The sequence below is a fragment of the Carcharhinus amblyrhynchos genome, chromosome 6, assembly GCF_965287045.1.
Source record: "Carcharhinus amblyrhynchos chromosome 6, sCarAmb.v2.hapA, whole genome shotgun sequence".
NCBI lineage: Eukaryota > Metazoa > Chordata > Chondrichthyes > Carcharhiniformes > Carcharhinidae > Carcharhinus > Carcharhinus amblyrhynchos.
In genome coordinates this window covers 35,208,187-35,233,893 of record NC_137329.1, presented here as the reverse complement: position 1 = coordinate 35,233,893, position 25,707 = coordinate 35,208,187, and the positions used below count along the sequence as shown (strand labels likewise).

The window sequence follows — 25,707 nt, the reverse complement described above, 5'->3', positions numbered from 1 at the left end:
TTATAGAAAATATTGGAAAAGCACAGCTGGTTAATTGTCTCCAGAAATTCAAAGGCCAATCACATAGGTACCTCACCCCAAAAGTGAATCTATTCTTTCTTTCAGAACAATAAATTTTAGAAGTTAAATGTCTGCAGACCAAAATTGTGCACCAAGAAACATAGAGTAAGGGCTTGTTCTAATGATTATTCAAGTTTGCTACATTAATTAGATGAAACTTTCCCTTTAACAAGGAGCAGACATGCATGTATGAAAAAAAGAAATGACATGTTACTTTGATTAAGTCCATATGTTCACTTGGAAAGTAAATATTAACAAGAAAATGCCTTAGATTTGGAAGATTCTAATAATTTGTTCATTGTTACCTAGGTGATTCCTGTTTATCCTGCAGACTTCTCAATCTCTGGGCCCTTGTATTCTGACCTGAAATACTGCACAGTAAAAAGAGCACTGGATATGAACCCTTACACTGGCTCATGGGTGAAAAGTTCTGATCCAGACGCTTTACACATACATCCGCTCAGTATGTACAATCCACAGGTTACTGCTTGGTTAGTCTATTTTCTTCTCCATTCATTTCTTAATAAAAATTATTGGTATTTGTATTATTTTAGAACTGACCAAACAATTCATTTCTTTAAATCTTCTTTGTTTACTTTGCTGCGTATCTTGTATTGCTGCACATCACATTCAAAACCAGAGCAGTTTTAAAACAAACATTCATGGGACATAGAATTTGGCCCATCGAGTCTGCACTGATCACAACCCCATCCAGGCCTTAAGAACATAAGAAATAGGAGCAGGAGTAGGCCATCTAACCCTTCGAGCCTGCCCCGCCATTCAATAAGATCATGTCTGATCTGAAGTGGATCAGTTCCACTTTCCCGCTTTCTCCCCATAACCCTTAATTCCCTTGCCTACCAAAAACCTATCTACCCGTGACTTAAATATATTTAGTGAGGTAGCCTCCACCACTTCAACGGGCAGAGAATTCCAGAGATTCACCACCCTTTGAGTGAAGAAGTTCCTCCTCAACTCTTCTAAACTGCCCCCCCCTTATCTTGAGGCTGTGCCCTCTAGTCCTACTGTCCTTTCTGAGCGGGAAGAATCTCTCTACCTCTACCCTATCCATCCCATTCATCATCTTATACGTCTCTATAAGATCCCTCCTCATCCTTCTAAACTCCAACGAGTACAGACCCAGTCTATTTAGTCTCTCTTCATAGTCCAACCCCCTCATCTCCGGTATCAGCCCAGTGAACCTCCTCTGCACTCCCTCCAAGGCCAAAATACCCTTGCGCAAGTGCGGCGACCAAAACTGCACACAGCACTCCAGCTGCGGCCTCACCAGTGCCCTGTACAGTCGCAGCAAGACCTCCCTGCTTTTATATTCTATCCCCCTCGCTATAAAGGCCAACATCCTATTCGCCTTTTTGATCACCTGCTGCACCTGCAGACTGGGTTTTTGCGACTCATGCACAAGGACCCCCAGGTCCCTCTGCACCGTAGCATGCTGCAGCTTTTCGCCCTTTAAATAGTAATCCCTCCTACTACTATTTCTGCCAAAGTGGATAACCTCACACTTGCTAACATTATACTCCATCTGCCAGGTCTTCGCCCACTCACTCAGCCTATCCAGATCCCTCTGCAGACTTTCCACACCCTCCGCACAATTTGCTTTTCCACTCATCTTTGTGTCATCAGCAAATTTGGACACCCTACACTCAGCCCCCTCCTCCAGATCATCTATATAAATGGTTAATAGCTGAGGCCCCAGCACCGATCCCTGCGGCACTCCACTAGTCACCAACCGCCAATCAGAATAGCTTATCACCACAAACCCATGCGTTTACCCTGCTAGTCCCCATGATACTAACGTGCAATTTGGCAAGGCCAATCCACCTAACCTGCACATCTTTGGACTGTGGAGGAAACTGGAGCATCCGGAGGAAACCCATGCAGACATGGCAAGAATGTACAAATTCTACATAGCTAGTGACCCAAGCTGGGAATCGAACCGGGGTCCTTGGTACTGTGAGGCAGCAGTGCTAACCACTGTGCCACCATGCCACTTGTATGGCCATTGCTGACTCAGTAAAAAGTCTGACAACACCAGGTTTTAGTCCAACCGATTTATTAGACTAAAACCTGGTGTTGTCAGACTTTTTACTGTGTTTACGCCAGTCCAACGCCGGCATACCCACATCATGATTGCTGGCTGGCCAGCATTTATTGCCCAATCCTAGTTGCCTGACAGCAGTTGATAGTCAACCTCATAACTATTTCAGGCTTGTGTTATTAAAATATACCCCAAGTTGAATTAGCGATGCAACCAAATAATTCATTCTTCAGGGGAGGCAATGGCCTAGCGGTCTTTTCGCTAAACTATTAATCCAAAAACTCGGCTAGACTATTCATCTAAAATGATGAGGGGCACGGGTTCAAATCCTGCCATGGCCGATGGTGGAATTTGAATTCAATAAAAATATCTGGAATTAAGAATCTACTGATGACCATGAAACTATTGTCGATTGTCGGAAAAACCCATCTGGTACACTAATGTGCATTAGGGAAGGAAATGTGCTGCCCTTACTTGGTCAGGCCTACCTGTGACTCTAGAGCCACAGCAATGCGGTTGACTCTCAACTGCCCTCTGAAATAGCCTAGCAAGCCACTCAGTTCAAGGATAACTGGGGATGGGCAACGAAGTCTGGCCAGCCAGTGACGCCCATGTCCCACAAATGAATAAAGAAAAAAAATGACAGCATGAATGTAATATATTGTGGTCTATCTCACTTATAATGTAATTAATTAAGTATCTGTTCAATGTAATATCAGTCTTGGAATAGTTCAGTTTACAAGACAAAAATGTTAACCGGAAAATATTTTGGAATAGAATGTCTAACTTTTGACTGTGGGTTTTAATGAGACTGAGATGTTAAGCATGTTTTGTTAGCTGGAGGGATTATTTGAGGGAATTGTTTGCAGGTAAAATTAACTTTTATTTATCATACTTATCTTTATCTAAGACTTATCCTTTATAAGCATACTTGTTTCCTGATTACTGAAATTCTAAATAAGCCTGCAACTACAACTTTTTGATCATGTCACATAGCTCTCTGATAAGTTCCTCACATTAAACAATTAGGAAATAATTAGGAACAAATGAATCTCAAAGCATTAAATCACAAATGCTCCTAATTCTTTTGTCATAAGCTCTAATCCCATTGCTCACTCGGAATTGCACCACATGTTGTCCCAGCTCTTTATGTAGTTATGTTTTACTATTTGTAGCATCGCCCAAAAAAATTGTCTATAGAATGCAATTAATTCATTGTTACTTTATAATTCCTGTTTCCTCCAAAGCAAAGTTTAAAAGTTATTCTCACTGATCAAAATGAACCTGAGCTTGCGCTCTCACAATTTTCTCAACAGTATCAGTAAATATGGTGACCCATGGGAGGGACCTCTAGGATCAAGTCAACTGATTTCTGGAGCCTCTGTCCTGGCAAGGCGGGAGTCTGATGGATTCTATTACCGTGGCACAATCAAGCAAGAGGTGAAAGTGAATTGTATTGTTTATAGATATCTTGAACTTAGGGAAATTTTTATTTATGTTTGAAACAATCCTGGTGCAGCTAATTCAACCACATATTTTAAATTGTACCAATTTAACAATAACCAACCCCTCCATTCCAGTTTCTTTGGTACCAACTGACATTGATTTCAAGTAATGAGTATGATCTGGCTGCATCTTTTCTGCTGAAGTACTTGGCAGTGATGAGCTGTGGTCTTCAGTAAGAGTAAATGAGCTGTATAAAGCCTTGGGCTTTGTGGTTCTGTGGAGGAGGGTGGAGTGTATTGCTGTTTAATTGGTTGTCATTTTCACTTATCTGTACTCTTCTAACCCAAGTTGGGACCTGACATTCCTATGTGTGCACCATGATCAAGCAAGATTATTTTTTAATGTTTATTCAATAAAATTTAATTATAAAAAAATCATGGTGGCACAGTGGCTAGCACTGCTGCCTCACAGCTCCAGGGACTCGGGTTCAATTCCCGGCTTGGGTCACTCTCTGTGTGGAGTTTGCACATTCTCCCCCGCCTGTGTGGATTTTCTCTGTGTGCTCCGCTTTCTTCCAACAGTCCAAAGATGTGCAGGTTAGGTGCATTGGCCATACTAAATTGCCCCTTAGTGTCCGGGATGAGTGGCTTAGAGGGATTAGTGGGATAAATATGTCGGGTTCTGGGAATAGGACCTGGGTGGGACTGTTGAAGGTGTAGACTCGATGGGCCGAGTGGCCGCTTGCTGCACTGAAGGGATTATATGACTCTATTCTATGATGTACAGATATTGACATAAGTATAATAGATGCAACAATCATAATTAATGGTAAACATACACTATCTGTGCAGCATGAAGTGCCAATATATTTGTTGATTATACCTATCAGAAATGCTGCAGTGTTTCGATAAATTGTTGAGTTGACTTTCGTAGCCAGTATGATGGTATTGATCTATCCTGTCATTTACTCCAGCAGTCTTGAGAAAGGGTTGAGAAATCAGATGCTCCTGATTGTTATCCTGTGGTCTCTGCTGGAAAATGCTTGCGTTAATGTTGAATGAGGACAGGGGCTGGGTTAAACTGGTAACTTCCTTCACCACAGAATACCCTAATGAGGTGGAAGTTGCAGACATGAGAGGGTGGCTTCACTGAAACCACTGGCACTGATTGTCTGTGTGGACTTCAGTCACCAGAAATGAGAAACATAAAAACTGAGTTCTTGAGGGAGAGAAGGGATTGCAGATGCTTTACAGTTTTATTGGCTGAGATGGCTGTCTCCCTATTTGACACAGTGTCAAATTTTGTTCCATTAAAGTTTTGTGAAGTCCCTTGAGATGTTTAACCACATTAAATGTACTATAGAAATATCAGTGTTGTTATTGGCTGTTTGCATTTTTGTATATTGTAGGTAACTAAAATAAACAGCACGTTTGTAACTCATTCAAAGCCCATCCACTTACACAGAGCAAACATTGTGGGTGGGATTTTATGAAAAAAATTCTAAGAACGAGGGAGAAAACGGGAGAGTTTCAGACTTGCCTTTTGGGCAAATTAAAAAAGCAATTTTATGGCAATTAGTCAGTAGGGGAGGGGCAAAGGCTACTCTCACCTGTGAAACTGGCTGCTGGATTTTAGGGGTGTCACTGCCCAAATGCCCCAATTTTACAGTGTACTGAGAGATCTCCTGTCACTCCCCCATCTCCCCTCCCAAACAGAAATTGGAACCCACCCCAATGATTGCTGCCCCACCGATCAACCACTGCCTTGCAGAGTAACTCCCTTTCCTTCCCCTCCCCCCCACCCCCCCTTATTGAGCTTCCCCCTCAGTCCCCACCCCCAGGCCCCATCCCCATTGACCAAATCCCTCCCAGACCTCATTCCATTGGCACTGCTTTCAAGCTCAAATCCCCTTTATGGTTCCTAATCAACTCCTTTTATCAAACATTCACTAATTATATTCCTATAGAAGCCCTTGAGATTCAGTTTTAGGTTGATTACCAGTCTCTTTTCATAACCCTACTTTGCTTCTCTTATTTGCTTTTCCATCTCACTTTTGAACAGTACAATCCAGCTTGGTTTCCCATTATAACTATACTGTTTGCACGTCCTTGTAGTTTCCTTAAAAATTTGTGTCTTTTTTTCGTTCCCACCAGTGTGTGCCTATACACTGACGAATTCAATGCTGTAAAATAACTTCTTTTTCTTGTTGTCAGGTATGGGAAGGCTTATTCCTGGTTGAGTTTGACAAGCCTACTAAGGTTCCAAGTGAGAAGTGGCAAGTTTCTTTGCAGAAGGTTGCATTGCATGATATAATCCTGTACGATGAGGCCATGAGGCATTCTGTGGTCCCGGGTGATAAAGTATTAGCACCTTGGGAATCAGATCAAACCAGATATGGTCCAGGAATAGTGATATTTGGAATTGAAACCAGAGACCTTCTTCAAGGTATTAACTTCCATTTAAGTATATATTTTTTTTAATTGGGGGTGCGAGGAGTGTATGAGGTGGTCCAGTGGGAGACTGGAGGTGGTTCATTTATCCTGGCTGAGTGAAGAAGATCTTTCATTGTCTTCGGACACTGCTGCCCTGTCCTCTTCTGGAGTGCACTTGCACTGACCAGGGCTGCCATTGCATCCTTGATGGGATGGTGACCCTGCTGGAAGGCTGTCTCCTGGAGCGGCGATAGAATGTGCCTCACCTCTGCTCCACTCCATCCAGCATCCTGGTGAGGGCCACCTCTGAAAAGTATGGTGCTGCCTTCTTGGCTGCCATCCCCTGCAATTGTGGAACAAGTGCTGGGGAGCCGTTTATATGGAGCTCCCCAGGGCTTGTAACAGTTAAATCGTTACGAGACAGGTAAATCAGAGGGAACATGTCGCAGAAGTGGCGTGAAACTTTTGGGCATAAAAATTATTGCTAATGTATAAGATTTGGCCCAAAAACATGATGGTGCTGTTGTTGGGGACCACTCCATTATTTGTGTTGGAACCAGCACTCTGATATTTTTTGGTAAGATTTCACCCATAAACTGAGCTCATTCATTTCTTTCTTCCCACCTCAAAGCATTACATATCTCTGACCAGCTGTGGGTAATCATATGGGAGATTTGCTAATATAACCCCTCTAATTGCAGATGACATGAAGATTGGTGGCGTAGTGGACGGCCTGCTTTGTGGTGCTGTCAAGTGCAAGAACTGCTTGGCCTCTGATTGGTCAGCAGTCCTTAATGGGGGTAGTCATCTTCTGGGGCTCTCAGCCTGGAAGAAGGCTCACTGCTGTCCATTTAACTGCCTGATGGGCAGAAGATTGGGTGGACCTTTCTCCTTTGAGTAAGCGTGAGTGCCTCATCGTTTTTCCAGGCAGTGGGTGATTCTGCCTTGTTGGTGCAACATGCTTACATTTTGCACTGCACTTTTCTAAGATGTATGGTGACGATTTATAAAAACTCAACTATACACTGAAAATGCTTGGGTCTGTTAAAAAGCACTGCTACAAAAGGAGAGGAGGGTGTGACAGAGGGAGAGAAAGAGAGAGAGAGAAAGTGCAAGTGAGAGAATGGCAGTAAGAAGGAGAGCTGGAGAGAGATGACAAAATAGACTTATAGAGACAGAAAGAGAGAGAGAGAGAGAGAGAAATGGATAAATAGATGCAGAGACAGACTGACAGAGAAAGATGGAGAAAGGGATTGAGAGGGGGTGACCAAGAGATAGGGGCAGAGAGAGAGAGATGGAGAAGTACACTGACAGAGAGAGAGTCAGAAACAGCATAGAGAAAGAAACTGAGTGGTTTTATAACCTCACTGTGTTTTCCCTCACTGCATTGCCCCATCACCCACCACCTTCTACACTCAGACCAAAGGTGAAAAGATGCCTTCCTGAATTTTAGCAGAGTCTGAAATGGTGTATCAGTGGGTCTGCTCAGAAGATCTCCAGAATACTGCTGTTTCCAGACTTCAGAGTTTTGGAATATAAAGGTTACTAGTGTGGACAAAACAATTTGATGGTGTTGGGGTAACTTTTTGAATGTGTGCTGATGGTGAGTTACCATGTCCACTAACCAGCCTGAAATTACAAAGTGACTCTTTACATAATATCAACGCCAAGCAGTGAAAAAAAAAGACTGGTTCTTGAAGGAATTGCAATTTGGCATACAATGTTAGCTTGCGGGCGACAGGAGAACATTTATCAAATTCCAGGGCAGACATATAATTTTGTGAAAGCTGTGCAGAACAGGTATTATTTGGAGATTGAGCCATGCACCCCCAGTACCTGTTTTATTTTTCTGATTCATCATGAATAGTAATAGTATCTGTAATGGTTTTAAATTGTTCAAATACAAAAGGACTTCCGAATTACCAATATTTCAGTGGGTTGCGTTGTGACAGTTCATTTTTTAACATCCCATGTCTTTCTGCATCGATTTAGTTTACTCTGATCCTTGCTATTCTGTACTCCGTCATTTTCACTGATATATTGGGGATGATTCTCCCAGGCTGCTGGGCTGCTCTGGGAGGTGGGGCCAGAGGGAGGGGCAGGGCCTTTTGTTGAGGGGGGGGTGGTGTGTCATTACTACTCTGCATTGGGATCGATGGCAGAAGGAGGAAGGACGGCGATCTGGGCTAGCCATCCTGGTTGGGGAGGAGGGGGGAGCATGTGGTGGTGGTGGGTGGCAGGGCTGCTGGCAAGAGTTGGTTGGGTTGGGGCTTTTAGTGGGGGAGGGCAAAATTGGGAGATTGGGCTGGCCGTGTCAGGAGGAGATCAGGGCTGGCCGGGATGGAGAGACATCAGGGCTGAGGTGGGGTTGTCCAGAAGGTCAGTGATTGGGGTGGAGGGTTCAGAAGGCCAGTGACTGTGAGTGCAGGGCCACTGCACATGTGCTGATCTTGGTGCTGACAGATTGGTGCATGCGCAGTTGCCTGTTCAGCGCTATGTTACCGGGAATAGGCCCTGCCCACTGATTTTTAGAGGGAATCCCACTCTGGCACTCTGTACTGCATGGAGGGCCCTATTTTACCATTTTGATTCTAAGTGCTGGGTGGACTTGAAACTGGGCGTGTTTCAGATCTGACTTTTAGACCCGTTGTGAGGCGCCCCCATATTGGGCGGAGCTTAACGCACCCAAAACCCTGCAGATCTGATCGGAGCCTCTAACTGTGCATGCACAGAAAGAGAATGATAGAATGCTGCTCCCTCGCCGCATCACTCCTGGGCCAGCTAATGCCTCCCCCTGCTCCCCACAGACATTGCGCCATCCCCACAACATTACTGACTGCCTTATCTTCCCACCCTCTCCGCCACCCAGACCGATCACAGGCCCCTCTCCCCACTTCCCCCCCATCAATCTCAGGCAAAGTGGCAGCGGGTCCCCTTTTCCCCCCACTGATCTCAGCCAGAGTGGCAGCAGACCCCCCCCCCTTCTCCCCCACTGATCTCAGCCAGAGTGGCAGCAGTCTCCCCCTTCTCCCCCACTGATCTCAGCCAGAGTGACAGCAGACCCCCCCCTTCTCCCCCACTGATCTCAGCCAGAGTGACAGCAGTCTCCCCCTTCTCCCCCACTGATAGGCAGAGTGACAGCAGACCCCCCCCTTCTCCCCCACTGATCTCAGGCAGAGTGACAGCAGACCCCCCCCTTCTCCCCCACTGATCTCAGCCAGAGTGACAGCAGTCACCCCCTTCTCCCCCACTGATAGGCAGAGTGACAGCAGACCCACCCTTGACCCCCACTGATCTCAGGCAGAGTGACAGCAGACCCACCCTTCTCCCCCACTGATCTCAGCCAGAGTGACAGCAGACCCACCCTTGTCCCCCACTGATCTCAGGCAGAGTGACAGCAGACCCACCCTTCTCCCCCACTGATCTCAGGCAGAGTGACAGCAGACCCACCCTTCTCCCCCACTGATCTCAGGCAGAGTGACAGCAGACCCCCCTTCTCCCCCACTGATCTCAGGCAGAGTGTCAGCGGACTCACTTTCCGATCCCCCTCACCACCGATCTCAAGCAGAGAGCTGTTGGAGGCTCGGCACCTATTTCCCCACTAACCCTCACTGATGGAGCATCCGAATCGGACTTATTTGGAGCATGTCTGTTTCGCACCACATCTGGTTGGGCAAAAGCGGTAGTAAAGGGTGAAGTGCTGGTAAGGTTGGGTAGGCAGTCCATTAAGTTGATTTAAATGCATGCCAATGCATTTAAATTGCCATCGCGTCCATTTTGGGTGTGGTCCTGATCACAGCTATCTTTGGGACTTGGTAAAGGGGGAACTGGCACAGAGGTGGGCACAGATCACGCTACTCACCTCACGCCCACCTTACCAAGTTTTTGCACCTGAAAAGGGCACATTTGATGGTAAAATCGGGCTCAGAGTGTCAGAGATTCACTCTGAAAATCACGCTGAGGAAAACAATGGGAGTTACTCCCATTTTCATATGAACTGGGGAACTAGAATTTTTTTGGAAGAATCCCGGCCATTATGTTTACTTTAGATGGTATTTTCTTTATTCAAAACCATTTGTCATTGGAATAAAACTGTTTTCAATGATTTCACTGTTATGTATACTGACACTTCAGATTTACAGCAATTTCAGAGTTGCAGAAATTCTTTGCTTCCAACGTAACTGCAACTTTGAAACTGTCCTGCATGTTTGAAATTGTGCAATGCAATTGAACCAACTAATAACCAGACTGAAAAATGAAACCTGATGGTTTAGATTATTCTTTGAGGAGGATAATATACATTAATGTTAAAAATATAGTTCCGGAATATAAAATACTTCCCTCTTTTTAATTAAACAGTGATGGAAGACGATGAGCTCTCTGTTGAGTTCTGGAATGGGAAATCAGTCAAAGTTCCTAGAAACATGGCTATGTGGATTCCAGCTGCTTTGTATGAAAGAGTGCGGCAGGAATTGCTTACTCCTCTATCTTCCAGACAGCAGTTACAGTTTGAAGAATTGAGTACTTGCCATGATGTTTGTCCACTTAGACCTCAGACTCTGCCGGTTCACCTATGCCACTTTGAACCAACATACATCCAGTCTTGGTATCCAGGCTTCCCTGGCCTGGAGCCATACAATGATTACTGGCATGGGTTCTACCGTGGCTTCCACGGTTTGCCAGCTCACACTGCGTGTAGCTGTTTTCCAGAAGTAATTTCTCCTTTTGGATGGTGGACGGGGACTCCAAGGTCCACTAACGCAATGGCATTTGACAAAGAGGAGTTGGACAAGAAAGTTACTTCACAGCTTCAGGAATTAGACATTCCAAAAAAAAGAATTCCTGATGGAAACCTACTTTCTTCTTCTTCCACTTCGTTATCGGAAGACTCTGATAACAGCTCGGAGCTAAATGTCATCAAGCCTATTTTAGAAGACAGAGCAGTGAATACAGATATTAAGCTGTTTGAGAAGCCAAAGACCAAAGTAGAAGACAGGCCAGAATGGAAGTATTGGAGTCAAAGCCACCAAGAGCCACATCGAAAGAAACCAGGTAAAGTGAAGCTTTCCTTTTAGTTATATCATAGAATCCATACTGTGCAGAAGGAGGCCATTCAGCTCTTTGTGTCTCTACTGACTCTCTGACAGAGTATCTTACTCAGGCACTCTCCCCCTTCCAATCCCTGTAACCCCACTCATGACTAATCCATCTAATTTATACATCTTGGGACACTAAGAGGCAATTTAGCATGGCTAATCCACCAAACCTGCACACTTGCACCTGGACTGTAGGAGGAAATCCACGCAAACACGGGGAGAATGTGCAAAATCCACACAGTCATCCAAGCTGGAATTGAATCAGTTCCTTGGCACTGCGAGACTGGGGTGCAGTCCCCTTGGATAATGCCTTCTCATATAAATAAAGATTCCACCAAACCTCTACTAATGTTACAAGGGCAGAGTTGGAGAAGTCCATGGAAATCGTAAATGACTTGTTCCCTGCTGGAATCAGTTACTTGTATCAATGTGTTCTTAAAATCTGAAGGTAGTTTGTGCTATGATGCAATCTGTAGTTTTGTTTCTAAAATTATTGGACTAGGAATGCACAAAATATATATGTGTTATCTAACAGGTACTTTTTAAAATATATCCGTTGTTTACAGAGAAAAACTATTGTCCCAGTAAATGATTACAATAGCATTTATACATCACATTAAAATAACATAAAGGGAGTGACGGTATAAGAATATACAGAGGCCACTCCTTTCAACATGTATTGTTACAGGAGCCCCTTAATTTACTTTGCCGAGTCAGTTAAATAACTGCTAACAACAGCAAAAGAACTATATGAAATGTGTACCTGCCCAAACGTAATTGATATACAACTCCAATATATTAGTCTTGCATGGCTAATTACAATATTCGATTGTCAGTGGTTGCATTGCACAGATCACATCCCCTTCTATAAATAAATGTAGGCTACTTCTATTTGTCCACTGCTTTCTGTGAGAGTTAATCTCCACACTGTTAAATTGCTGTTCATGAAAGTCCATTTAGCTATGACTTGCTGTGAAGATTTTATTCTAACATCTATCTTTGAGCTGTGACTTGTGTTGCTTTGTGTGTGTCTCAATCTTGATGTCAGGGAGCTCACAAGAAAATACGGTCATGTTGCAAATGAGTACCAATAATATTGACATAGAACCTGATCCAAAAATATAAGGTAATGTAGTTTTATCAAGGTTTGTTACTAAAGAAAACTACATAATAAACCATAAACAACAATACATAATGTATGTTTACATATAAACAGTTATAAATTATACAAATCTATTATCAAATCTGTGTACTCTATATTTCGATATCTGGTTTGTGGCATGAAGTTTGGTGTGTTGCATTGCTGCTTTTTAAAAGAACTGAAACTTGTGAGCTCGTAGCCTAACTCCTCCAGTGGAATATTGGGGAAATGCCACATTATTGAAGGTCCTGGTCTCTGAATGAGATGTTAAACCTGGCCTCCAGCTGTTTGCATGAGTGGATATACACAATCCCAGTGTACAATTTGAAGAAGTCCTGACCAATGTTTCCTCTATCTCTCAACAAATAGCACCAAGTAACAAAATGTACAGGTTATGTAGCTCATTTATTATTTGTGGGAAACTGCTGGTTTGGAATCACTGCTTTGTTTGCTTAAATAATAAACAATACTTCACTCTGTAAGGTTAGGCAGAGCATTGATAGATTACATAAATGCAAGTATTGTATAAAAATTCTTTTAATTATGGATTACATGCATTTCTATTAAAATTATTTAATTATGGATTACATGCATTTCAGGGAGTGTGACATTATCATTTGTCCTCAAATTTTTAAAAACTGTAAATTCCCCCCAGTACGCACTGTGTGTTTGCAGTCTCAACTGGAGCAATAAAGAAGGAGTGGTTGATTCTCAGTGATGATCCAGTGGTGACAGTGGGGGGGAATGGGGGGAAGTGGGGCTGTGGAGGAGGAAAATGGTGGGGGGGTAAGTAATTGGTCTTTTCTTTTAAAAGCCAGCTGAACAGTAAGACTGACCAGATCTTCAATCCATTACTACCATACTGGATAACATTCTTCCTTTGCAGGAACATTTTCAAGTCCCTTGAGGAGTTGCCCTACCTCCAGTCAGTTGATCTCTTCTGGGCAACCGCAGGATCTTGGACCAACAAATCGCAGTGCAGTGTTTGACAATATCCATCGTACACATCCTCAGAACCGAGTGACAATAAAAGAGGTTTTGACACATCGGATGCATGACATCGCACCATTTACCAAGGTAGACATCCACATGAAAATTGCAAGCATGTTCAACCCATCTTCTGCATGTGTTTTGTTGTATATACTTAATAGTTCTGCTTAACAATGTAATACTTCGACCTGAAACATGGATCTTTTTCTTCCTTTCCAAATGCTGTGTATTTCCAATAGTTTCTGTGAGGATTTACAGTTTGTGGGGCCCCATCCTCACCTTAATATTTGCCCCCCCCCGCAATCTCACGCGCCTCCCACCTCCACCCACTCTCGCCCTACAGAATGCAAAGGCGAAAGCCACAAAAGTACACAGATTGGTCCTGGTTTTATGACTTATAAAAACATGCCTGTATGAATAATTGCTCAATTGAAATCCAAGTTTACCTCTTGTCAGAATGACAGTAAATATGGTCAGTATTGCAGTCAGTGTGTCTGGAGGTGAGTAAGTGGGAAGTTGCTGATGAGAAATGAGGTGGAAAAATCAGCCGATGACATGGCTGCAGCACAGGCCAGTGCAGGACAGAATGAGCCAGTCCAGTGCAGGAGCAGATACTCCAATCAACAAGATACATACACTAGTGTCTAGTGGTTCGACTGATAATGTTGCTTCATATTGCTGAAGAAACTGATCTTGATTTTAGACAGCTAATAATGTGCCTGAAAGAGCAGATATTTGCACAATCAATCTCGAGTTTTATCGGGTTCAAACTTTGCAAAAATTGGGATTCATCTTTCAATTATGAAGCTGTGATTCTGATCCTGGATCTCAAAAACAGCCATTCTACTCCCCTCCTGCCCGTTGCCCCCACAAACTCACAAACTTTCCCTCCTCATGGACCCCCAACCCCATCACAAACTCTTCCTTCCTCCATAATGCAACTGGGCCCTCACACACTCTCCCTCCCTGCAAGTCGGCAACCCAACCCCCTCACACACTATCCTCCCCACACCCTAACACTCTTCCCCTCCACTCCTCATTTGCTCCCCATCTTTCCCATTCTTACCTCACTCACCTGGGGTCTTCAAAGTAATCTGTCTCACTTGTTGTGGTGCCGTGCCTCTCGCCTGCCTCAGGGCATTTGTCATGAGCCTGTTGCTAGCCTGGGTCTGCTCCTCTGCTTGCAGGTTCCTCATGGTTTAATTTGGAGCATCATGCCTCATGCGCCTGTTGCTGGCCTGGGTTCCACTAGTGGTGGCACCCACCACGAACCTGCCCACCTGCTCAGACCCTTGTGGCTTGATTCACAAACCCCAGCAGCTTTCCCCTTGCAGCTTGTTGTGGATTTGCGCGCATGCAGCTCAAATTAACCACTGTTAGCAGTTTTCCTGCTCTTTCAGACTCACCAATCAGTATCTAATTTTGCTCTGCATTAGCTGCTGATAGGCTCAATAAATACAAACAAGCCGATCAGGAATTGCAGAGTAATCAGCCTCCAATTGGATAACCAGTGCACCAGCCTGGCGCAAGCCACCCCCCCCTCCAATCCCACTGCTACCATTGGTCGGGCCCCTGTGCCTGAGCACAGTGGCCCATTGGAAATCCTATTCTCTTTTCCTCCGCTGTTCCCTTCCACATAACCCAGTCTCCACAAACCTTTCTCTGCTGAAAAGGAGGACAGTAAACCTTCCTGAGGCCTTTGCCATTGCCACAGTACAACCATCACCAGTCAGGTACTGTATGACTGAATATTTGATATATTCTGCACTCTCCTCCAGCTGTTGGTTAAATCCAATCTCAGGAATGAATGTCCTACTGAACATTTACCACATCATTTCATTTAATCATCGCAGACTTGTCAACATTGTGATGTACATTGGCATCCACTGAGCATGGGATTGGCTACCTAAACTTATTTCAAATAGTTTTTTTAGAACCATTGGGCTTTTTCATTCCATAGGTCTCTGACATTTGTGTTCTGAGTCTGGAAGTGGAGAACCTTGCTTCAACAAACCATCAGAGTCCAATTCTTTTCTTGGCAATTAACCTGAAGTCAGTGTACAGAAAGGTGGCCCCTGAACACATAACCAGCTAACAGCTATTTCCCCAGTAACAAAACAGTGCAGTCGATGATTAGATTGGGAAAAGTAAATTTTTAAAAAGTAACTTTTACTTTCGATGGCCAGGCCCAAGCCCCACCAATTCAGGAGCGTCTAGGAGAGAATCAGCTACCCCGTGATCGCCAACAACAGGAAGCTGTGCAAAGGTCAAGAAAGAAAAAACTGCAACGGCGTCAGTGGGAGAAAGACAGAGAGCAGCAAAGTGAAGACAAATATCAGCGTGTCCATGAACAGCGCAGGTACATCTGGTTTGGGATTGGTTCAATACTACAGAAATGATCCTTGTGGCACTGGGAGGTCAGCGATGGGTAAAGATTTATGGGATAACTAAGATTAAAAAAAGTGACATAATATAATCTAGGTATTATTCAATATATGTGGAAAATAATAGCTATCACTGTAGCACATGGTAATGCCTAACGGCCACAATATGATGAAGGAGGTTGGAGAAGTGTCAGGCAGAAACAGCAATTTGATTATCATGGAGTGATTGCAGGATACCATCTAATATTGAGGAGTAATTACTGTCTGCAATTTGATAGTCAAAATTTCCTTTAGTATTAACAGAGAGCTAACTGTGTTTGCTATGAAGTTTAAAATGTTTTTAAGTCATCATTACTTTGCCGTGGTTCAGAGTTTCCCAAACTTATCAATTGCAGACCCTGTTTGACTTTCCTGAGGGTACTGTCAGAACTCCTAAGAGACATTCTTCTTACATCGAAGAGTTAAACGACAAAAAAATTAATGCTTTTGTGCAATAGGTACAAACATACAACAATAAATTGATAAAAGCCTTTTCTATTTCTTATATGTATACATTTATTGTGCTAAGTGTTCTCTTTTTGACAAATACACAATTCTTATTTGCTTTTTATTATTTGAATGGGAGGAGTGATGCTAGTTCTTTTGCTGACAAATTTGTTTTAAAGCAGGCGTGCTGCTGGAGAGCTGAATTCTCTTATCAGACAAACCCAACACACTTACACTTTCTCACACACACACACACAAACACACACACGCACCCATCTCCCGCTTACACACTCACACACACACTATGGGGGCGATTCTCCCAAAAGTGCTGAATTGGCGAGAAAACTGGTCTGGTTTCTTTCAGCGCAGCTTCAGACCCGTATCTCCCCACTCTGTGCAATGCAGAGGTCACAATCCTGAATATCATTAAAAACCCTGGGTGGGGCCAGTGGTGCAGTGGGGAGTTGGAGGGTGGAGGGGAGATTGCAGGAGAGCCTATTCAGGCCAGAGACTGACATCTCCGGAACTCTGCACATGCGCAGTGGCCCTCATCTGTCAGTCTCCCCATTTGCTGACCAGTTCAATCACTCGCCAGCCCAGGACTCCCACAGTGCTGCCCCCTCACGGCCCGATCGTGGCCCCCATGACAATTCCCGGGCCAGCCCCGACTCCATCCCAGACCATCCCGATGTCCAGCCCCCTGCACCCAGCAGTGGCAATACCCCCACCCCTTCATCCGGCAGACCCCCTCCCCTGCTGACACCCCAGGGTCAGACCTCCACCCCAAAGGGAGGCAGAGCCCCAACTGAGAGACAGGTCCCCCATCCCACCCCGATTGCTGACCTCCCTCCAGCCCAGACTGATCCCCAAGCAGAGTGGCAATGAGATCCCCATCCCCACTGATCACTCCTGGGCGCTGCCACAATAGGCCCCGCCACTTTTCACTGCCTGATGTCCAGTGGGCAGTGCCAAAATGCTCCCTGAGCATGGGTACTTTGCCCCTTGGACAGTGCTGGGTGCCCATGCCCAGACCACCACCCCCCTGGTGCCCAACCCCCTGGTGGCGCTAATTGTCCCCCCTTCACTTCAGTGGGGTCTCCCTCTAGTTCTCTGAATGTGGGGAGCTAGTCTGAACCCCACCAGAGCGAAGTACTCCTGGCGGGATGAGAAAAACTTCTAGATTTTCACACTCAACTGTGCAATGTGAATTCCAGAACTTTCTGTCAATTTCAGAGGCGCAATCACTCTAAATGCTGGCAGTTCCACTGTCATTGCAACTGCAAACTCTGGGCCAATATTTTAATATTTTATTCAGCTTCTTCAAGTAATCTGCACCAAAAGCACTAACATAAAGAAACAAATATTAATGTAGAAATATATGCTCAATTGTGCCCACAACACAACTCTAGGACAACTGAAATAGCTGTCAATCTACCTAAAATGTGGTAAACCAGCTTACACAAAAGAGCTGGGACACACTGCACGAGCACGAAACAACTGATTCAGATTTACTTATTTTCCATGTTTTGATAGGAATACTTTTTTATTGTTACAGTTGTTGATGATTTACTGCAAAGAAACAGATCACTTTTTGATGCAGGTATCCTGTTGTCAGTATTGTGGTGTCTGGTGACAGCCAACTTGGGAAGAAAGCTCTAATGATGTTTCAAGAGAGCGTCTGCTAGACTAAATGGATCAGTGTGATTTTTTTTCTATTTTCCATACCAGACGGTTTTGGCCTTTCTGTGTAGAATGATGATGTATTTTCTAATGTGAACTAGAGAATTGATGTTTCATTATATGTGGGGCTCATATTCAGCGCTGTACGATTTTCATTTCATCACTCTGGACTGAATTGAAACTCAAGTCTCAGATGCAATAGGCCTATGTCTAACACGCTTTACATTTTGGGTCTACAAATTGTTATTTAATCAACAAAAAAGGGACAGACGCTGCATCTTTCTAACACTCTGCTGTGCGTATTTTGAGAGCAGCAATTTTTTGTCCAAAGCGTACGCCAATGCAAGTAAAACATTATTTCCTTTCCTTTTCGCCATTACATTTTTTCTGCAACCTATCAACCTAAGGACACAGGTTCGTTCGCAGCCTTGGGCGACTGTCTCTGTGGAGTTTGCACATTCTCCCTGTGTCTGTGTGGGTTTCTTTTGGGTGCTCCAGTTTCCTCCCACACTCCAAAGATGTGCAAGTTAGTTGGATTGGTCATGCTAAGTTGCCCCCTAATATCCCAAGATTAGCCATAGGAAACGTGTGGGGTTATGGGGATAGGGCGAGGGAGAGGGATCCTCTGTCAGAGGGTCAGTGCAGACTGAATGGGTCAAATGGCTGCACTGTTGAGATTCTATGACTCTATGACACTGACCTGCTTCTGTATGTTTCCTTTAGGGAGAGAGTGATGCAGCATTTGGAGAATCAGTCCAAACAAATAGCAGAATATGAGCGCAAGCAGGAAGAAACAGACAGACTCAAGAAGCATTTGCAGCAAATGACTCAAACCAGGATCCAATCTATAGCCTCTGAGGACAAGGAGAGAGAGGCCCGGAGATTGGCATACCATCAGCAGGTGACAGCAAGGAATAATTCAAAAGTGGCAGAGAAAGTAAAAGCAGAAGAGGTGAAAGAAATCCAGCAACAGGTAATCTACTCAGGAAACCACTCCTTTGGAACTTGAGACATTTAGAAAGAAAAAACATTTATGGAGGATTTTTCATGACCTCAGGCATTGCAAAATGTTTCACAGCCAATGAGATACTTGGTGCAATGTGGCCACTGTTGCAACATAAGGAAACACAGCATCAATTTGTACTCAACAAATTTCCACAAACAAACCTGCTCAATTAAACTGCGTCATCAGTCATGTTAGATGATGGATAAATGTTTACCAGGACACCAAAGCTGCACTGCTCTTCTTCAATAAATGCTTTAGGGTCTTTTATGTCTCCTTAAGAGGGCAGGCATGTCCAAAGAATAGTACCTCCAACAGTGCAGCACTCCCTCATCATTGCACTGGAGTGTTAGCCGAGACTTTGGACTCATGATTTGAACCCATGACCTTCTGATTCAGAGGGTCTAGCACTGAGAACTACCAGGCAGCCATAGTTCACATAGATATTTTCGATCTTTTCTACACCTTTTCTACACAGAAACTACAAGTCATTATTCTTCCCATGATTTTGTTGGAATCATAGAAATTTACAACACACAGAGATTGTTCAGTCCATTTTGTCCATGCTGGCTCTTCAACAGAGCAGTCATGCTTCGACCCACATCCCCACTTTTAAGCGGTAACTCTGTAAGTTCCTCAAACTCAAGTATCTGTCCAACTCCCTTTATAAATTGTATACTACCTTTTCAGAAAGTGCCGATCTTGTCAGCTGCCTGAGTGAAAACATTTATCCTCATCACCCTTGTAGATCTATTCCCAATTATTCTGCATCCATAACCTCTGGCTATTGATCTAATCACCTCATCAAAACCTCTCTCCATCTTGAAAAATCTCCATTCGGTCATCTCATAATCTGCTGACTTTTCCAACCTCTCCTCATAATGTAGATAGTTCATTAGCTGGGGAAGGGAGTATATAATGCAATAGATTATGTACCACATTCAGGACTATGTAAAATGGAGTTGTACCTACAATTACACACTGCTAAATCCCTCATATGTGTCGTCATTGATTCGAGCAATAAACTGGGTAGATACTTAAGTGTAGTTGCTGCATTGTCTGTCAACTGAGAACTTGATACAGCTGAACACACTGGATGGAGCAAGTCCAATGGGCCCCAACAGCACCCAGACAGTAGTATTATAAACTCATCTTTCAGACCCAACCATTCCTCCAGCCAAGCTCTTCCAGCACAGCAACAACTTTAACATTAATCAAAAAGTGGAAAATTTCTGACATACGTGCTATTCACAAATATCAGGACAAATTCAATCTGTCCCATTAGCTATTCTCAATCACCACTATGGTGATGGGAGGCGTCATTATCAGTGCTGTCCAGTAGCATTTACTCTGCAATAACTTGATGCTGTTTGGATTTTACCAGGATTTTATTCAGCTCCTTGGACCATGTTTGGACCAAGGCTATTATGAGCCTCATGAGTATGCCTTGATCCAAACACGGTCAAAGGAGTTGTATTCCAGGGTTGAGGTGAGAGTAACTACCGTGGACATCAAGGCAGTAGTTGACTAATTTAAATCCAAAAAGTTAAATTGAAGTCCACTGAATTCAGGGGAAAGGATTATGTTGGTGACCAACCATCTCAGTCATAAGAACATAAGAACATACGAAATAGGAGCAGGAGTAGGCCATCTAGCCCTTCGAGCCTGCCCCACCATTCAATAAAATCATGGCTGATCTGAAGTGGATCAGTTCCACTTTCCCGCTTTCTCCCCATAACCCTTAATTCCCTTGCCTATCAAAAACCTATCTGCCCATGTCTTAAGTATATTTAGCGAGGTAGCCTCCACCACTTCAAGGGGCAGAGAATTCCAGGGATTCACCACCCTTTGAGTGAAGAAGTTCCTCCTCAACTCCGTTCTAAACTGCGCCCCCCCCCTTATCTTGAGGCTGTGCCCTCTAGTCCTACTGTCCTTTCTGAGCGGGAAGAGCCTCTCCACCTCTATCCTATCCATCCCATTCATCATCTTGTATGTCTCAATGAGATCTCCCCTCATCCTTCTAAACTCTAATGAGTACAAGCCTAGTTTATTCAGCCTCTCCTCATAGCTCAACCCCCTCAACTCCAGTATCAGCCTAGTGAACCTCCTCTGCACTCCCTCCAAGGCCAAAATATCCTTGCGTAAGTGCGGCGACCAAAACTGCACACAGTACTCTAGCTGCGGCCTCACCAATGCCCTATACAGCCGCAGCAAGACCTCCCTACTTTTATATTCAATCCCCCTCGCTATGAAGGCCAGCATCCCATTTGCCTTCCTGACCACCTGCTGCACCTGCAGGCTGGGTTTTTGCGACTCATGCACAAGGACCCCGAGGTCCCAGGGAGTTGTTGCTGCTACAGTTCCCCAGGGCAGTACCCTAGACCCAACCATCTTTGTTTGCTTCATCCCTCCATCATAAGATCAGAAATAGGAATTTTTGTTGATGACTGCATAATGTTGAATTCAATTTAATTCCCAACTCAAGAAGGTTGTAAATGCTTCATTAAAGAAAGCAGAGGCACTGTTCCTCAAGCTCACATTGAGCTTCACTTGAACATAGCAGCAGGTTGAGGTCAGCCTGAGAGCAGAATGGTGAATTTAAATTATACTCAACATTGATGTTGATTGACCCACTGAGTAAGAACATAAGAACATAAGAAATAGGAGCAGGAGTAGGCCATCTGGCCCTTCGAGCCTGCCCCGCCATTCAATAAGATCATGGCTGATCTGTCGTGGCTCAGTTCCACTTTCCCGCCCTCTCCCCATAACCCTTAATCCCCTCTCTTATCAAAAACCCATCAACCCGCTTCTTAAAAATATTTAGCGAGGCAGCCTCCACCACTTCAACGGGCAGAGAATTCCAGAGATTCACCACCCTTTGAGTGAAGAAGTTCCTCCTCAACTCCGTTCTGAACTGCCCCCCCTTTATCTTGAGGCTGTGCCCCCTAGTCCTACTGTCTTTTTTGAGCGGGAAGAGTCTTTCCACCTCTATCCTATCCATCCCATTCATCATCTTATACGTCTCAATGAGATCTCCCCTCATTCTTCTAAACTCTAACGAGTACAAGCCTAGTTTATTCAGCCTCTCCTCATAGCTCAACCCCCTCAACTCCAGTATCAGCCTAGTAAACCTCCTCTGCACTCCCTCCAAGGCCAAAATATCCTTGCGCAGGTGCGGCGCCCAAAACTGCACACAGTACTCCAGCTGCGGCCTCACCAATGCCCTATACAGCTGCAGCAAGACCTCCCTACTTTTATATTCAATCCCCCTCGCTATGAAGGCCAGCATCCCATTCGCCTTCCTGACCACCTGCTGCACCTGCAGGCTGGGTTTTTGCGACTCATGCACAAGGACCCCGAGGTCCCTCTGCACCGTCGCCTGCTGCAGTTTTTCGCCACGTAAGTAATAGTCCTTCCTACCATTCTTCCTACCAAAGTGGACCACCTCACACTTGCCAACATTAAATTCCATTTGCCATTTCCTGGCCCATTCGCCCAGCCTATCTAGATCCTTCTGCAGACTCTCCACACCCTCCGCACAATTTGCCTTTCCCCCAATCTTGGTGTCATCAGCAAATTTCGACACCCTACACTCGGTTCCCTCCTCCAGATCATCTATATAAATGGTAAATAGCTGAGGCCCCAGCACCGACCCCTGGGGCACCCCACTAGTCACCAACCGCCAATCCGAATAGCACCCATTGACCCCCACTCTCTGCCTCCTATTTGACAACCAATCCTCTATCCACGCTAACACCCTACCCCCAACTCCATGTCCTCTGACCTTCTGCAGTAACCTCTTGTGAGGTACCTTATCAAACGCCTTCTGAAAATCCAGAAAGACCACATCCACCGGCTCTCCTCTATCCACCGCCCTAGACACATCCTCATAGAACTCCAGTAAATTGGTCAGACACGACTTCCCTTTAATGAAACCGTGTTGCGTCTGCCCTATCAAGCAATTCCCTTCAAGATGCCTCGCAATTTCCTCCTTAATGACGGATTCTAACATTTTACCTACCACAGACGTTAAACTAACCGGCCTGTAATTCCCCGCCTTTTGCCTGGCACCCTTCTTAAACAACGGCGTAACATTAGCCGTTTTCCAATCCTCCGGCACTTCCCCGGAATCCAGCGACGTCTGGAAAATAACCACCAAGGCATCCACTATCACCTCCGCCATTTCTTTCAGAACCCTCGGATGCATTCCATCCGGTCCTGGGGACTTGTCCACAATCAGCCCCTCCAGTCTGTCGCGCACCACCTCTCTAGTAACAGTAATGTCATTAAGACCCTCCAGTCCTACCACCTTTCCATCGCTAACACCCGGCAAATTATTCACGTCCTCCTCCGTGAAGACAGAAACAAAAAAGTTATTCATGACCTTAGCCATATCCCCATCCCCTACCACTAGGTCCCCTTTCTCATCCGCTAAGGGACCAACGTTCACCCTAGCCAGCCTCTTCCTTTTTATATATTTATAAAAACTCTTGCTATCCTTTTTTATATTAAGTGCTAGCCCAGCTTCATAGCTTCTTCTACCCTCCTTTATCAACTTTTTTGTCAATCTTTGTTGACATTTAAACCTTTCCCAATCCTCTTCTCGCCCACTGCTCTTAGCTACTCTAAATTCCTCCGCTTTTAATTTAACACTTTCCTTCACCTCCTTCGTTATCCACGGCTTATTACCTCTCTTCCTACTGTCCTTTTTAACCATCGGAATAAATTTCTGCTGAGCACCAAGAAAGATCTCCTTAAAGATCCTCCACTGCTCCTCAGCAGACCTACCTTCCAACGCGCTCCCCCAGTCCACATTCGCCAATTCTTCTCTCATCCTACCATACTCCCCTCTATTCAAACAAAGGACACGTGTCCGGGAACCCACTTTCTCCTCCTCCATCTGCAACAGAAACTCCACCATACAATGATCACTCTCTCCAAGAGGATCCTTCACCTCAAGGTCCCTAATTCTACCCGCCTCATTACATAGCACCAGATCCAAGATAGCTCGCTCCCTCGTCGGCTCCAACACACACTGTTCCAGGAAACTATCTCTAGCATTTCCTGATTTTATTACATGCAACCAACTTCTCCTTTACCTGCTTCTTCATTCATCACATCACCTTTTCCAAAGGAGAAAGGACGTGTGATTTTTAAAAAAAAATCTTATAAAGTCTCATTGTTCATGTCTTGTAGGAAGCAAGAAGGAAGCGAGTAGAACTGCGCAATCAAATTGCAGCAGAAAGGTTCTATGAAGCAGAAAGGTTGACTGAAGAACGAGAGACGGGGAGAAGAAAGCATCAAATAAAACGTGTTTCATCATTTTAGACAGATATTGAACCAGGTTCATTCTTTGTTTTTACAGTAGCTTTGGTACTATTTAGCATTCTGGGGCAAAGTTACAGTGTCTGATTTTAAGAACTCATTAGTATCTGTGATGTGGGATAAAGGATTCACATTTTTATACACTGGTCTTACGTATTTGTGGCACCTGGATTTTTCTTAAATTTGAACCTTTTTTCTCAATGAAGTCTTTACTCTTGTCTATTTAAATCCTGCTCCCAAGTCAGTTATTGTTCTGTTTTCCTCAGTCAGCCCAGACTGCAGATTTCCAATGGGGTGTTGGCATTCTGCTTTTGGATGATACAAGGGGAGTTACACTAAGATCAGAACACAAGTAAGATTATTCTTGCAAGACTGTTCATTTAAACCCTACCATTCAAACACTGAGTTCGAAGTGCAGTTTGCATAACCACGATAACCACTAGTGGAATGAATAAAACAAAGATACTGGTGATCAAATGAGAGTTTCTTGCTCATACCAGCCCTGTGACAGTGTAATGCAATGTATAGGCATTATCCAAGCGTATGCCAGTCTACCAGAAGACACTTCATGCTATGAAGGATCAGGTTGGGAAATCAATATAGTAGAATGCAAAGTAATTTGGAGCTTTTAATGGCAAGTTATTGTTTAGAGTCTACATCATTGTGGGAGATCAATTAATCTACGAACAGCACTGATGAATGGCAAGCCCATAAGGCTAAAGAATCTTTAAAGATGATGAGCTTGAGCATTTGAAAAGGTCCCACCCACACATTGAATCATTTTGGGCTATTAGAAACGACTGCTTGGAGCATATTCTGAAAAAGTCATTCCATTACTGTTCTAATACCATAGAGCCACTAGGCTTTGAAAAATAATTGGAAGGTTTTTTTCTAAAGATGGATATATCAAAGAACGGAATGTATCTTTTTGTTTCCCAGGTAGAAAGAGCCCTCCATGGTGTAGTACTGTTAACCTTTGTGAATTGGAAGTAACATATTTCTACTGTAGGCATGAAGGGCATATTGGGCACTATCATCAAGTTAGATAAAGCAAATTTCCTATAGCACTTATTCAATGCTGTTTTCCCAGTAACATCTGAAGTAAGCCTACGAGAGGAGAGGCTGTACTTAACCTGGTACTGGTGAATAAACCAGGGCAGGTGATGGATCTCTCGGTAGGAGAGCATCTTGGGAATGGTGATCATCATTCTATCTCCTTCACAATTGCATTGGAACGAGATAGGATCAGGCAGGCTAGGAAGGTGTTTGTCTGGAGTAAGGGGAAATATGAAGATGTCAGGCAGTTAATTGGACAAATAAACTGGAAGGAGGCATTCTTGGGGAAAAGTACCAAAGGAAGGTGGCAGATATTCAAGGAATGTTTGTCTGGAGCTCTGCACGACAACGTTCCGATGAGACAAGGAGGTTTTGGTAGGTCGCGGGAACCGTGGTGCACGAAGGCTGTGGTGAACCTAGTCAGGAGGAAAAGGAAGGTGTACAAAAGGTTCAGGGAGCTAGGAGATGTTAAGGCTCTTGAGGAGTATAAGGATTGTAGAAAGGAGCTTAAAAGGGAAATTAGGAGAGCCAGAAGGGGTCATGAGAAGG

General features: G+C 44.3%; 1 protein-coding gene across 1 annotated transcript; it reads left to right on the top strand.

The window, feature by feature from the left end:
• The first annotated feature begins 241 nt into the window (after window positions 1–241).
• On the top strand, window positions 242–25,199 carry LOC145343668 (uncharacterized protein C11orf16-like). Its single transcript, XM_080189834.1, has 10 exons — window positions 242–247; window positions 370–551; window positions 3,436–3,559; window positions 5,779–6,010; window positions 10,357–11,049; window positions 13,121–13,311; window positions 15,185–15,292; window positions 15,411–15,583; window positions 18,498–18,747; window positions 23,974–25,199. The coding sequence occupies exons 1-10, from the start codon at window positions 242–244 to the stop codon at window positions 24,103–24,105; spliced, it is 2,091 nt and encodes a 696-aa protein (XP_080045960.1). The 3' UTR covers window positions 24,106–25,199.
• Window positions 25,200–25,707: the final 508 nt, after the last annotated feature.